General features: G+C 28.9%; 1 protein-coding gene across 5 annotated transcripts in view; it reads left to right on the forward strand.

The window, feature by feature from the left end:
• Positions 1-15,533, forward strand: part of LOC107444999 (epidermal growth factor receptor kinase substrate 8) — a 79,181-nt gene that overhangs the window by 48,506 nt on the left and 15,142 nt on the right. For all 5 annotated transcript variants that reach the window (XM_016059298.3, XM_071180248.1, XM_071180251.1 and 2 more), the window contains exons 12-17: positions 74-309; positions 2,979-3,093; positions 3,871-4,064; positions 5,050-5,296; positions 6,184-6,345; positions 8,325-8,451. In XM_016059298.3, coding sequence (XP_015914784.1) covers positions 74-309; positions 2,979-3,093; positions 3,871-4,064; positions 5,050-5,296; positions 6,184-6,345; positions 8,325-8,451 — 1,081 coding nt within the window. The remainder of the gene's footprint in view (positions 1-73; positions 310-2,978; positions 3,094-3,870; positions 4,065-5,049; positions 5,297-6,183; positions 6,346-8,324; positions 8,452-15,533) is intronic.

The following is a 15,533-nucleotide window of genomic DNA, read 5'->3' on the forward strand; positions in this document are numbered from 1 at the left end:
AGCTACTGCCAGATCTTGTGCATTTAATACCACATTTTATAAAATAATTTATTAAAAGAAATTTACATTTTAGGCAAAACTGAAAAGTCACATACATGATCCAAATGCACCGGAATTGGTACATTTTCTCTTCACTCCTCTTGCCCTCATCATAGATGCTGCTCGGGACTCAAACCACAGTGCCAATCTAGCTGCTAATGTTGTTAGCCCTCTCTTAACTAGAGATGCTATTGAACTTTTAGCAAACTGTTGCACTTCTAAAGAAACAGATTTATGGCATAGTTTAGGAGATTCTTGGATAATACCAAGGTAAAAATTATGTTTGTTTAATCAAATTTTACTGAACGAAAAATACAGTCTGTAAGGCTTTAAAGAAATGCCATGTGATTTCAGCCAACTTTAGTCAAATAAGCTGGTTTACAGTTAGTAAATCATAAAAATAATTATTTATTTTTGAAGTAACAAAATAAATAACTGTTATAACTACAATTTAAATGCACAATATAGGATCTTATTTCATATTTATTGTAATTAAATTCATTAATTTAAAGCAATGAAATATTGATTTGATTAGGAAGAATTTTAGAAATAAAATTTAGGAAGAATATTGACAAATTGCAATTATAAATATTATTAGCAAATAACAAGGCCAATCGTCTAAAAGCAGTGATGATATAAAAATTAATGTTGGTACTCTATTTTTTTAAATTACTTCACTTTTTTTTATTGATTTGATTAAATAATTGAGTTTCACTGATATTGTGCATATTTCTTTACAATAGATAATTCTTGTTCATTAATAGATTAAAGCTGCTTATCATTAACAGAACCTTTGGGACATAGCCAAAGGTTGAAAATGGGATTAACGTCTTGATTTTAACTTACACATAGCAAAACATTAACTTTTTTCTTTTTAAACCGTTTCTGAGTAAATATGAAGCATTCTCTTGCTGATATACTCATTTAGAACCATCTAATAAGACATCATATGGCAAGATTGATATTGTAAGGAAACCATAGTTTTGATCAGTAAATTGTGCAACCCATAGTGGCTAAAGGCTTTTGCACCATCACTGAACATCTTCCCATTCGTTGGTTGAAGTGATCTTTTGACTCCATCCGGCCAAAGAAACCCGGAAATACAACCAACCGGGTAACACCATCAGACTTGAAAACGCAGTAGGTAAAAACAGACTTCTATCATACCTTTTAGAAGCATCTTGTCACTGACTTCAACTACACCAAAAATTTTATATCAGTCATAGCAAGACTTAAAACCAATCATTTCAAGAGGGTTGAAAATTCTCCCAAACAAGACCAGGACATGTTCCCTGCAGAAGCAGCCCGGATGTCATGTTAACACAGAGACGCATTCTCGAAGGCCCAGCACTCACACCATATGTTCTGAAATTGGGAATGTTGCCACTTGAAGACAACCTAAGATCTGTTCTCTTTAGTCAATAGGCAACGAAGCTGGCGGCCGCAATCGCACGGACTTTAGATGTTATTTGAAAATTCTTGGACATGGAAACAACAACCGTTTTTGTATGTCGAAAAAATTTTCAATGGTCCTGGCTGTCAAAATGTTTTTCGGTTTTACTTTGTTTAAAAAATCTTTCTTGAGTATGATATTGTATATAATTGTTTTAGAATCAAAAATCATTGATCAACTTGACTATTTCTCTTTTAGGCTAACCAGCAATTCTGTGAAATTTAATTTTTCTATCAGATTTCTATCAATTAGATAATTTATCTTCACATTCAGACAAGTGTTAAACTTTAGAATAAACAATGAATAGCTCAATCAAATTGCAGCTAATGATTTTATGAAATTCCAGGGCTTGTGTCTAATAATGATGATTTGATTCTCACTAAAAATTTGCATATGATGGCTTTTATTCGAAAATGAACAGATTTAGTGGTCTTATTTTTTAACGTACTGTGTAGAGAGTATATGATGGTTGAACTTAAATGTGATAATTTTATAATGAATGTGGTTTGTATTTTCGTTTTTAATAATTAATTAATAATTATAATTGGAACTGTTGGTGTCACATGATTCAATGTGAGGTTATTTGAGTTTGGAATTTAAAAAAAATAATACTTGAAAGTGTATTTACCATTTTTAAATACCTGTGAAGAATTCAGTTATTAAGGATTGTATGTATCGACCAACAATTCCCAAATGAGATTTCGTATAAGACTTACATGGGTTTCGAGAGTTTAAATTCTTCAAACCAGCAATGATTTTTGAAACCTGTCATTATAATAATATCCAAGCAACAAACCATCATTTATTTGATATTTTAATTAATTTTATGAAATTATTTAAGTAAAATAATAAACAGAGCTAGCAAAATTTTTGTTTAAAAATATTTCTTCCAATAATATTATATTGAATAAATTATGAAATGAAATGCATTTATAAAAAATTTCATTATTTCTCATCATACAATATTTCTCATCATTCAATATTTCTCATCATTCAATATAAAATTATCACATCCTGAAATAAAGAATTATATTTCGATAACTATAATTCAACGTACTTTATTCATTTTCAGTTTATGCATACACCAAAAAGAAATTCAAAAGTAGTATAAATGCTACTCTAGGCCTGCAAATTTAATTGTTTTACATAAAACTTATAATTTTGAGTCTATTACTGGTAAAACGATGACAGAATAAATTTCTTTTTTCAAATTAAATATGATAAAAATAATTTATTCTCTATTATTATTATTACTTTTTGTTGTTATTTTTGTTTTGGTCGTAGCTACTAATTTTATTTATGAACGTGCAGTTTCGTTGAAAAACCCTCAATAATTTAAGGTCCTGTAGCCATAAACAATTCGGAACTGCTGGTTTAGTCACACATTTGCTGAAACATTTCTGGTCCTCTTTTTATTAGTTCTACTTATAGTCTTATATTCCAGAATTCACTTTTTTTATTATATATTTCTAATTATAATTTTCAGGGATCAATGGAAGGGTTATGAAAGTACGTACAGACCAGTATTTTCCAATGGCTGGGCTCCCGAAAATCCCATTGATGATGGCAGTACACTTAGTCGCCGAATGCCAAGACCCGAGGTTTGAGTCTTCTTTAGTTCTATTTATTTGTTATTAGTTTTGCTATTTCTAATACTTTGCAAAATATAAATACTTCTCTATACTCGTAAATGTTCCATCTTATACTTTGTTAAATATAAACAAAATTAGGATTGATTTATTTCGGTCTTAACCATACATAATTTTACTTTATAATCTTTAAAACTCAACAGTACTATTTTTGACCTAAGAAGAAAGCAACATTAAGAACATCTAAGAAGATTCAACATCTTTCAGGCTATTGACGTGATTTGAATCAAAAATATTTTTATTTGGTGTATTTGTAATGGAAAATGTTGCAATTGGCAGTTGCTGGTCAAGCATCTACTTCAATTTTTTAATCAACACTTTACAGCAGAGATCCTTTATAGGTGTTTTATAAAAAAAGGAACTCTGCCAATTTAGAAACCTCACTATATCTTATTAGTTAATTGAGTTAATTGAATTTAAAAAAAAGAGCTAAAGTACATTCTCATTGCTTCCATTAATGAACTCCCGTTAGATTTGCACCAAATCAAGTTCTAAAAATTATTTGCCTTTGGACATAGTTTCTTTAAACTAACATTACAGGTAGTTTCAAGAAATTGCTACAGACTAGTGTTTTTTTGTATCATAGTACTTCCTACATTACTTTTTATAACTAGTAACATATTACTCAACAAATTACAAAATAAATAATAATAAATAGTAACTGCAGTAGATTTATTACTTATAGCATCTTATTTCTGATCATTGTTTAAGTCTTTGTTTAATTTTCAGGGTGATTTAAGAGAGCAAGATTATCAAAGAGTCTTCCACCAGGAAAGAGATCCTCAATTTGGAAGTGAATATTTTGGTAGTGAAAGAGGTGATGACTTGGAGACACCTGGTGTAGTTCCTGATCATATGCGACCTCCATTTGATCGCCCATATGAACATATGCCTTTAGAATCTCGTAGAGAATATATAGATAGGTAATCTTATGGCATATGGCTTTTGTGAAGATGTTTAAAATATTTATACTGCTTGTTTAACTTTTTAAATTTTTTTTTGTTTAACTCTAATTTAATTTAAAGCTAAGTGATTTAGTGATCAGTTTTATTTATTCTTTATATTTTTCTTATTCTTTTTTTTTTTCATGCTCTATCTTAATTTTTATGTTTTTCTCTTCTTCCATTCATTATTCTCTTTGAGTTGATAATAATGCATAAAAAATAAATATTCATTATTATGCATGAATATTGGGATCAGATTACTACAAGTTGTACTAAGTGATATTGGTTGCTAGTTATTACTGAAAGATAGTTAGTATTAGCCATTGACGTTTTTGTTTATTAAATTTAAAAAACAATTCTTGTAGACTTTTGTTTCCTAAATAAAAATTAGGCTTTTCTGAATTTTAAAAATGCCAATTTTGCAGATTACACTGTAGCTGTTTAGAGGGATTGTCTTCATTACAAATTTCTTTCTTTAACTTAAAAAATAAAATAATTTCTTATTTTTTAAAGATATTTTTGTAATTAAAAAAAATGGAAAACAGTGGTTTAATCTTTAAAATTATACAAAAATTGAAAGAAAAAAAAAGAACTGTATTTTAAATACTTATTTTTGCTTCTTTTTATAAGTATTATCTGTAAAATTAAGGAAATATATGTTAACATCATTTATAAGAGATTTTAATTTTATTTTTAATATTAAGGTTTCCTTTTTATTTTTAATGATTTTTTTTAATAGCATAAGTGCTAATTTATTAAATTTAAAAAAAAAATTTCATCGAAAAACCCTACTGTTAAATCAGTTATTGAAGTTTGGTTTGTGTAATATGACCAATATTTTGAATGGTGGGATAGTGTAGTTTTAGAGCTGTTGTCTTTAATTTTAGCCATTTTTTGTTTGTACATTTTGTTTTAATTTTAGCATAATATAATGTGTTGATTCATTCTGTTTTGTTCATTATAGGGGAAATACAATGTCTCCTGAATCTGATTTTCATGATCCCAGGGAAAGAGATTTAAGATCTGAATTTAGTTCAGATTCAATTGAACATCCCGAACTTCCTCTAAGCCCAGAACGTCAGTTTGATAGGCAGCAAATGCAGTGGCTAGAAGACTTGAAAAATAGACGGGCTAAAATAGTTCAGGTTGTATACCCAAGAACTGCAAACAATGAAAAAGAACTTACTGTCATTCGAGGAGAAATTTTAGAGGTATATTTTTCTTTATTTACTTATTAATATGTAGCTGAGCTAAATACTTGTAGCATTTTCTAATTTAGAAGTAAGAACTGAATAATGATTTTGATCAGATTCCTAACATATGGCCAACTGATCATTCGGTATTTGGCCGCTAAATAAAATTTTTTATTAACATAGATTTTTATGAAAAAATCTTGTGGTATTTATACTTTCAACTCTAAATAACTTGAATCAATATTAACTCTAAATAACTTAGCTCTCTCTTCTAACTCTAAAACTTAAATCAATGTACCTGATTATTTGACTCATAGATTATGAATTAATAATCGACTTGTTTTTATATTTCCTTTGTTTATGTAAAATAAATTTGTTTAAGTTACGAGAAATACCTTTAAATTTTATTTAGACCAGCTTTAAAAACTCAAGGGAAATTAAAACTTTTGTTTCAATCTTAGAAAAAATGTTAAAAATCTGGAAAAATTGAAATTTATAGTCTTCTTTGATAACTAAGTCATAATTTTTTTCTTAAATATCTTGCGACACAATCTAGCTGGGTAAAAATTCATTTACTGTAATATTTGAATGATATTTTTAAGATGTAATTATTACTTTAATGGATGATGAGCAATTTTTTGTTTGAAAATCTTTAAAATGTTAGGAATTATTAAAAACCCAGCAGTTTTATTTATAGGTGTATCAATATTTAGGTATTTTATGGCATTGTTTAAAGCAATCAGATTTTGTGTAGAAATGGTAGTCATTTTGTATTGATACTGATGCGTAGCATATTACTTGAAATTTTTGATATTGAATTTAAAAATATTTTTTCACATAATTAAATGTAGGTTCAGGTATTACAACAATTCTTACAACAACTAATTATTGATACTATTTCATAGGTCTTAGATGATAGTCGTAAATGGTGGAAAGCTAGAAACATGAGGGGTCAAGTTGCTCATGTGCCTCATACAATAGTAACTCCTTACCCATCTGTTGATGATGATGTCTTCAATAATCCTGTATATGGCTCAAGAAGTAGTAGAGAAAATTACTATAGTACAGTAAGTTCAATTATAATAATAATATAAAATGTGTGCATTACCCTAAAACTATTAAAATAAGCCTTTAAAACTAAAAAAGCATATGCACGCATAACTTTGAAATCTCAACAAATTCTTTGGATTTTAAACATTTATTATCAGGTGTATATGCATATTTCTCTAATAGTAATTTGTAAAAGTAAAGGAGATGTATGAAAACGTAAGAATTTTTTTGGAAGTTTAAAAAATTGTTTTTTTTTCTCCCTGAAGTACTTCTGATAAAAAAATGATTATAAAATATATTTATCATTATTTTTATCAATATTTTTTAGCTTCATTAGTATTTTTTATCAAAATATATATGTAAATTGCAAAAATTACAAATCGTAATATCGAAAAGCAACAGTTTAATTCATCATTCCATCGCTGGTGAAAAAGCATCATATAAAGAAAGGGAAAAAAAGAGAAAATTTTAAACTGAGATAATTTTAGTTATCTGAAAAGAGGATAGGGTATAGTTTAAGTTATGTAGACTAAAGCAAAAATAATAATAATAATAATGTGAACAAAGCACAAATAAAAGTGCAGAAATAGACATACTGTAGTTTCTGTTCTTTAAATGGGGAAGAGTGAGATATTAAAAAGATTATTGACTAAATTATTTTCAGAATATGGAATCATTTCCGAAAATCTGTGTTAAAGAGCAGTGTTGATTAATTTTAGCTGAAAAAAACTCAAACTTGAGAGAATCCCAACTATGAAGGGCATTGAAGATCCTTCAGTATCCCAATTTCGAACACATTTTTCAAGTCTTAAGTTGAAGTTTAAAGATACATTTTGTTTGTCCAATGGACGTAAGACACACTGCCTAGAAATTTGATAAATACCCTGGCTATTAATATCACTTATAGGGTCTTTAAGGGATGTTTTCTACTAATAATGTTTAGACACTGAAAATCATTTGTGTTTTAAAAGTGAAATTATGGATGTTTTCAATACAAATGTAAACAAAAACAATTATCGAGTTCCCTTAACTTCACAAATTCTGGTTAGGAAGCTTACAGCTGCTTACTACAGCCTATTGTGTCAGGCAATATTTTGGTCTCTTTTTGATTTGGCTTCTTTTTACTTGTTTATTTATATTTGTTTATTTCTTTGCAAGCAGAGCATCTTGCAAACATTAATGTTAGTATTAAGTTAGAGTAAGAAAACAAAGTTTATTTTGAAAATTATTATTATTTATTTGAATATTTATTATTATACAACAACATACACTGGATACAGTAACCCAGAAATATACACCGAAGAGCCATTACATTATGACCACCCTGCTACTAACATGTAGGACCACCTTTAGCCCTCAAAACTGCTAGCACCTGCCGTGGCTATGATTCCACAAGGGGCTGATGGGTAGTCTGAGGTATCTGGTACCAAGCGCTCACCAACTGGTCCTGCAATTCCCTCACATTGCCAGGGGGTAGCGTGGCAGCATGAATTTGGTTTTCCAAGTAGGACCACAAATGCTCTATTGGATTAAGATCAGGTGAATATGGGGGCCAAGACATGACTTGAAAGTGACTGGAATGTTCCTCGACGATTCGACCCTTATGACAGGGTGCATTATCCTGTTGGTAAACACCATCCCCCACAGGAAAAACTGTTGCCATGAATGGGTGAACCTGGTCTGCAACTATGTTTAATTAGCTTATAGCTTACAGACGTCAGGGATTGTTCTATGAGTATTATGGGTCTTAATGTGCCCCATGAAAACATTGTTCCTAGGCGAGAAACCATGAAAACCTGAGCCCATTGTTATAGATGGAGGGTGGTCATAATGTAATGGCTCTTCGGTGTAAGTGGTAAAGAGCCTGCAGCGCTCTCTAGTGTATAAAACAACACCCATAGTATGCCTATTTTAGTGCTTTTATATGTGCTTTATTCACATTTATTTTGCCTTAATTTTAAGTAATTTAAATTTCATTGTGATTTTTTTATACTAGGATTCTTCAACTCTTAAAGAACAGTATATGGATGAAGGCACTACACGATCTCAAGAAACCTCCCGCTCCCCTACTTCAGGATACCCTCGCCCTGCCCCTGCAGATTTAATTAGGCGGGAACGCCAGGGTAAGAAAGGAGAGTTCCGGTACTTTTGAGCAACAGTTCTTTGTCTAATCGGCAGCTTTTTTTCTATGTGAAACGTTTTCTGCATTTGTTTTGTGCGCCTCTTCCCCCATTTATGTTTTTTACCATTACTAATGAAGAATGAGTCATTTGTGCAATAGTGATTGTGCATTTGGTAAATTGTGTTTAATGTTATCAAGCTGGACCTTGATGATATTCATTTTGTTCTCCTGGTTTAATTATGTTCTTTTTCACGCCTTGTAATTTTTATCACTCGGGATTCTTGTTGTGTATTGGGTGTGCTATTAGTATAGGTTGTGAACAATGTTTTTCTTTGTGCCGATGTATATTGAATGTATTCTTTTTTTATTAGCTTGCTTTTGTCTGTTTTGTTTGACAGTAACTGTTCATGTTTGTCTATTGACTTAATCAGACTGCATTTGAATTTATCATATTTTTTCATGCAAAGTTAAATGATGAATTGATGGTTGTATTTTTTATACAAAATATTTATTTTATCCATTACAACAAAAGATTTAAAAAATTCATAGTTTTAATTATACCACATGTTAAATTTCTGATAGAATAAAAAATGCAATTAAATAATTGTTATTGAGGAAACACTCTCGGTGTTCTGCAAGTCATGAGGTATCCCTCTTTTACAGTATAAGTATGAAAAATTAATGACAATCAATCTTGAATAATTTGGATCAGTGAATCTTATATTTATTATTTTTTGTAATTTCTTTTTTAAGCTTAGCATCTAATTTAACCTGTTATTTTTAATTTCCATGCAGAGTGTTCCATAAAGATTGCCCTGAATATATATATTTTAGAATGCTTATTAGAATTAAATAGAGATTTTATTGAAGAAAAGGACAAAAACATTATCAAAGTCAGATAAATCACTATTGTTTTAAAAACAGGATAAAAAACATCAAAATATTGTTGATTGGAACTTAAAGGTGTTTCTAATAATTTTTATTTAACTTCTCTGTTTCCTCTGGTAATCAAACAGGTTTTGGTTTTCTGTACACTTTCTTCCACTATAGCAATTTGTTAGATTTATATTTTTTCTTTGTTTATATATTTATTCCCTAATTCTAAACTTAGCATTCTAAAAATGTATATTAAATGTGGCCATTATGGACATTATGTGTGTAAACCATATATATAGTACCTATACACTCTCTATATAGTATCAAATTCAACTTAGTCAGAAATTCTAACTTATTCTGCTGTGAAAAAACAATAATTTGAGATACAATAATTTAAAAAAGAAGAAAGATAACAGAATTACAGTTGTCCATGTAATAACAATTTACTAAGTTTCATTTTTGCAAAGAAAACAGAAGAAAAAAAATCTATATAATGCATGATAACATTTTAAGGAGGTACGCCATTAAAAATTATTCATCCTGTATATCTTGAGCTATCTTATTTGTTTTCAATACATTTCAAAGGTCGCTAGATAATTTTAAGCAATTTTTCGTAAATTTGGAGGGAAAAAAATTCAGAATATAAACCTTTTTTTAATTTCATTTTTATGCCTTAAACAAGTTGGATTATCAGGGTTACAGCATTATCTAGGCATTGGGAATTGTTTATATGTAAGTATAACTATATGAAGTTTAGTTTCTATCATGTTTATAAGTCCTTAAATGATTTGTTTTTTATAGAATATTTATAAAATTTGTATATTGAAGTTTTATGTTTTTTGATAACAAAATTGGAATCTTGTTGGAATGTAAGTGACTTTTTAATTGCTGTGAAATTTATTTTTACGATAAAAATTTAATTTTTGAATAAATTTGTACAGAAGAATTTTTAAAACATGCTTATTCTGTTAAAATATTAATTTTGTTACATAGATTTATACTGGAACAAAAATCAAATAAGAATTGTCTATTTCATAAAAGAAATTTTTTGTAATTTTTTTTTTCAAATTATATCTTGTTATTATATATTTATCACAATTTTAAGGTAATGTTGAATACATTTAAGATAATTTAAACTAAAATGTATTTTAACTATCACGAATAAAATTTAAAAGAAATTTGAAATCAACGAATATAAGAAGTTGTCTTAACTGAACTTGTACATAATTATTGTGATCGTTATAATAAGTAAGTATTTATAAAACTTACAACATTGTTAATTGCAAGCACAATCTTGTTTATTTACTTCCATGCTTGTTGTATTCAAATTAATAATGTTTTTTTTTCCCTAACATGTTTGTTGTTGTAATTTTTAACTCTTAAAATTTCTGCTTAGTAATGGGCAGAAAGTTTTCTTGTAATTAATCATCTTTAATAAATATTTTTATTCATTAATTTATTTTTTATGTTGTTAATTTCTATTTTAGCAATAGAAAGATTTAAAACTAAAAATGGCTATAGAGGGTTTGTTATACAGTGATACTGAATTTTCTGTTTTTATCATTTTTACCTATTTCTGATAGTTTTCATTTAAAGGAATAACTAAAATTTTATAAAAAAATATTTGTAAAATTATAGAATTTCCCATTTCTATTAATATCTCTAAAAATGTGTAGGTGTTGAAGCATCCTGGGGGGTGGCGTTAGAATTTACTGGAGAATTTATGCGACTTTCAGAAGTTTTTTTTACTTTAAAATGTCAAGTGCACCTTGACATTTTTCGTTTGTTTTGAAAAACTATTACGTAATTAATTTTTTATACATTAAATTTTATTAAAGCAATTATTAATTTAACAATTCATTTAGAAAATGATCTCTGTTTTACCCAGTTGTAGTAAAAACAATACTTGCTGTACCTATTTAGACCAGCCTGTGTAGGAGTCAGGGAACTGGCCTTACATCAGAAAGGTTCTGGGTTTGAATCCCAGACAATGCATGAATGTTCTTTCATTCTCTGTACTATCTGTCCTTACTGCGGGAGAAACGTTGGCCCACCTAATATGGTGCCCCTGAGAAAGTGGCCAACAAATCTGCCCTTCAGATGCCTGTATGATGAAAGGTCATTCTCCAGGTGGGCATTGGGGGGAGAGAAAAAAGTATAGAGAACAATTTTAGCACTAAAAGATTGATGATTTCTTTTGTTTGCTTTTTGAAATTCAATTTATATATTTTTCATGAATTTTTAATAAATTATTTTGATATTTTTTCATTTATTAACATACTGTTGTAATAGTTTTCGATTTTTAAAATAACTTTTTTAAAAGTTTGCAGCAAATACTTATTTATCTTTGCAAAGTATAGTACCCTCTCCTAACTATAAAGCATAATGTAACAAAGAGTCTTGTACATCATTAGTCCGTTACTTGCATCAGTCGAAAAAGCGTTTGAGACAAGCATCATATATATATATATAATATATATATTATATTATATATATGAGGGAAATTATGACTGATAATTGTTTAAGAAGAGTCTTGCGTATCAAGTGGTTCCATAAAATTTGTAATGAAGAAATCCTTAGAAATGCAAAACAGAAACCGATTGATTTGGGAAATTAAAAAACGTAAATGGGAATGTATTGGTCATGCTCGATGTAAACCTGAAAAATTTAAAGAAAATCAAGTTTTTGATTGAAACCCTCTGGGCAATAGAAAAAGAGGAAGACCTAAAAATACTTGGCGCAAGACAATTGTAAATGAATTGAAAGCAAAAGGAAAGACATGGAGAAAGGAGGCAAAATATCTGGCCACAAGTAGAGTGAGATGGAAGACATATGCTCCCATTGGGATATGGGGAAAAAATATTTAAGTGCTTCTGTCTTCAGGTTTTATGGACGTCAGATTTCAGCGCATTTCTCTGAAAACGTTATTTGTAGATATGCAATTGTGATTAAATTTTTTAATGCTCAGAAAGGTTGATAATTTTCAACATATCATATAGTAAGCATATACATATTTGCGCATTTTCAATAGACGCTGCATATAAATTAGACAATGACAACTCAATATTAATTTGAAACATCTGAAAAATATTCTAAGTCAGTGACATTCCTTTCTTCTAACACAGCTCTTTCACTTATTCAAATTGCACTAAATTTTAACTTGCTGTAATTCAAACCGATTTTTTTCTGTAAAATATTGCAGAAGCAATTAGATTTCTTATCCAGATATTCGTAACTTAATATTCCGCAAAATCAAATTAAGAATTCTGCAGCCTTTTCTGTTCGTTGAAGGGTCCAGTTATATTCTTATGACATTAAAATTATTTCTGTTCGGCTCCCAATATAAACAGGGAGTATAATTTTACCAAATAGCCGTTACACTCTTTGATGCAATTAAACATTTTTTTTCAAAAAAGAAAACCAAATTGTATTAAAAAATCTATCAAATTGTTGAAAAAAATTTTAATTAGTTTTCAGTATATATATTTTTAAAGAGATACAAGGTAAATTATTCTTCTCATTCTTTTTTTCTAAAAACTTGAAATTTTATATAGTAAGTTTGTAAACTATATTTGTCTGAATTTATTGTTGCAAATATTTGACTTAGTACTACATATACTGGAAACATTAAAAGATCGCAGTTTTTCTCAATTATATTTATAATTTTTCCCAGACTTATAAAAAGTATATAGTTTAATATTTAAATTGGTAATATTTAATTTATTGTTAAATTCAAACAGAAAGGTGAGGCATCGAATTTATTTCCAAGCAAACAATTATAATTTTTACGTGAGGGCTACTTTAATAAAAATTTGGCTACATAAAAGTTAAAATATCAATTTATTAGTCAGTGTAACTTTTTCAATAGAATAGTGATGCGAATAAAAATGTATCTAATAAAAAATTTTAAGAAATATTTCTTTAAATTATTTAATAAACTTTTGTTTAAAACTTTTTATATCAGAGACGTTGAGAACTTTTTAAAGTGGACGATGAGGTAAAAAAGGACATTTCATTAATTTAAATCATTGGTTGGAAACCTATGATTTAAATTAAGAGAAACTTGAACTTTCGATATCTATTACTGATTTTTACTTAAAATCCTATGGGTTTTTTTTCTCTTTTTTAAACTCTTACTAACATCACTTCTATTATAATCGGACCATCAGTAAGTAAATCGCGAAAATTTGTCATTTGTATTTTACTTTAAATAACACTGAAACAAATTTTTTGTTGCTTTTATACTAATACTTGAAATTGCCTAATTTGGGTAATTAGTTTTGTTCATAAAACTACAGATTTTTTTTTAAAATCACATACTTGGTCTATTTCTTGTGTTAAAATGTACAAGTCAAAAAAACGTTATATATAACAGGTTCTTGCGACAAACTTTTTGGGGAGTTAGCACACATCATCAGGATTAAAATTGCATTTGGAACCCATGCCCAAAAATATCGTCGTACGCGGCTAGGGATGCTTCCCTAATTTGATTTGTTCAGAAGCACATGAAGAAACATGTCATAATCGGGAAGCTACCCTAGCGGCGTGTGACGACATTTCTAGGCATTGGTTCCTATGCAATTTTAAAAAATTATGATGTGCCCCAATTCTCTTAGAAATTTGTTGTAACATTTACGGAAACCCCTTTTATTTTTTTATCGCGTTTTTAAACTTTCACATTTCGACAAGAAATAGACTAAAAATGTCATTAAAAAATAAAAATAAAAACTGTAGCTTGGAGAGAGAAACCGATTGCAGATTTAAAATCGGCGTTACGAAGGTCTCTTAAGATTTGTTAAAAGATATGATGCGGCGCAAAACAAAAAATTTGTTTCCCGGTGTAATTTATTATAAAAAAAAATACCGCATTTCGTCAATGACTGTGCAAATAATACTGGACAAATTTGTATTAACACGAGAAAATTGGTAAAATTTAATTTATGAAACTGAAAGTTTAGGAATATTTTTGGTAAGTATTGATTTTAATGTTAAAGAAAGGGGGATTTTTGAAAGTGTATTCGGTATTTACAGTTTTTGAGTCGGTATTCGGTATTTACAGTTTGAACTACATTTTAATGGCTCATTTTGACTTCAAAAGAATAAAAAAGTTGACAACAATTTTATCGTCTGTCGAATTTACGTCTATCCATAGTTAACTATGTAATTTGGAAATTAACAGTGAAGACTCCTGGATCATTAGGGAAAATGTGCCTTCGTGGAAGAATTTCTGATTAAACTAACCCAGATTTGCATTGCATGGAGAGGAAAAGCACAAAAACCTGTCATTGCTTGAAAAACCCAATTTTACCATGGGACTCTAACCAATGATCCGTCTACTGCTTGGTATAATTTACATCGACAGTGTGATTTAGTTGACTTTCAGATAAATTCCATGCATCTTTTATTCCAAAGTGATAGTTTTTTTTTTTTTTTTTTTTTTGTTAAATTAGCAATGTATGAAAATGTTTAAAGTAAATAGATTTTCAAACTGAATATACACACAATAGTTTATTTATTTAGTATTTTTATATTTCAATTTCATCGAGACTGTGTCTTATTTTATTTTATAACCGTCGTTGAACAGGTTTGATTTAACGACTACCAATTTTCAACTTCATAGCTTTCTAATTTTGAACCCAATCCAGAAGACAAGGGAACTCCATGAGGAAGTATTTGAAGAAATTTGCCTTGGGAAGGACTTCTTGATAGAACGAAACCGCATTTGCGTTACAGGGAGAGAAAAACCACGGAAACATCCCACGCTTAGGCTGACTGGCGGCAAGGGGACTCTAACCCATGATCCATCTACCAATGAGCCTATTTTCTATCAGCGCTATGTTCGGTGCGAGCCATTGCTGGGATTGAGACTGTGTCGGCAAAAATAATTATAGCTTTTTTAAACATATTAATATAAACATATTAAAGCAGCATGAATTTTTTTCTATCTATATTAAAAAATCGCAAGATTCGTCGCCGCTGTTTTGGGTATTTAACTGAACGTTATATTTTGTCTTGCTGTGCAAAAACTTTAAGACTTAGAAATTTCGAAAGATTTTAGAAATCTACCCAGGGACTATTAAATTTGTAGGAGAAAATGACATTTTGACTAAAACCTGAGTAAGGAAATTTTTGCAAGTAAATATTTTCCTCCAAACTGATTCTCATTCGCATGCGGTTTTTTAACTTGCGAAAAGATAGTAGGCAGTG

This window comes from Parasteatoda tepidariorum, chromosome 1 (assembly GCF_043381705.1).
Source record: "Parasteatoda tepidariorum isolate YZ-2023 chromosome 1, CAS_Ptep_4.0, whole genome shotgun sequence".
Lineage (NCBI taxonomy): Eukaryota > Metazoa > Arthropoda > Arachnida > Araneae > Theridiidae > Parasteatoda > Parasteatoda tepidariorum.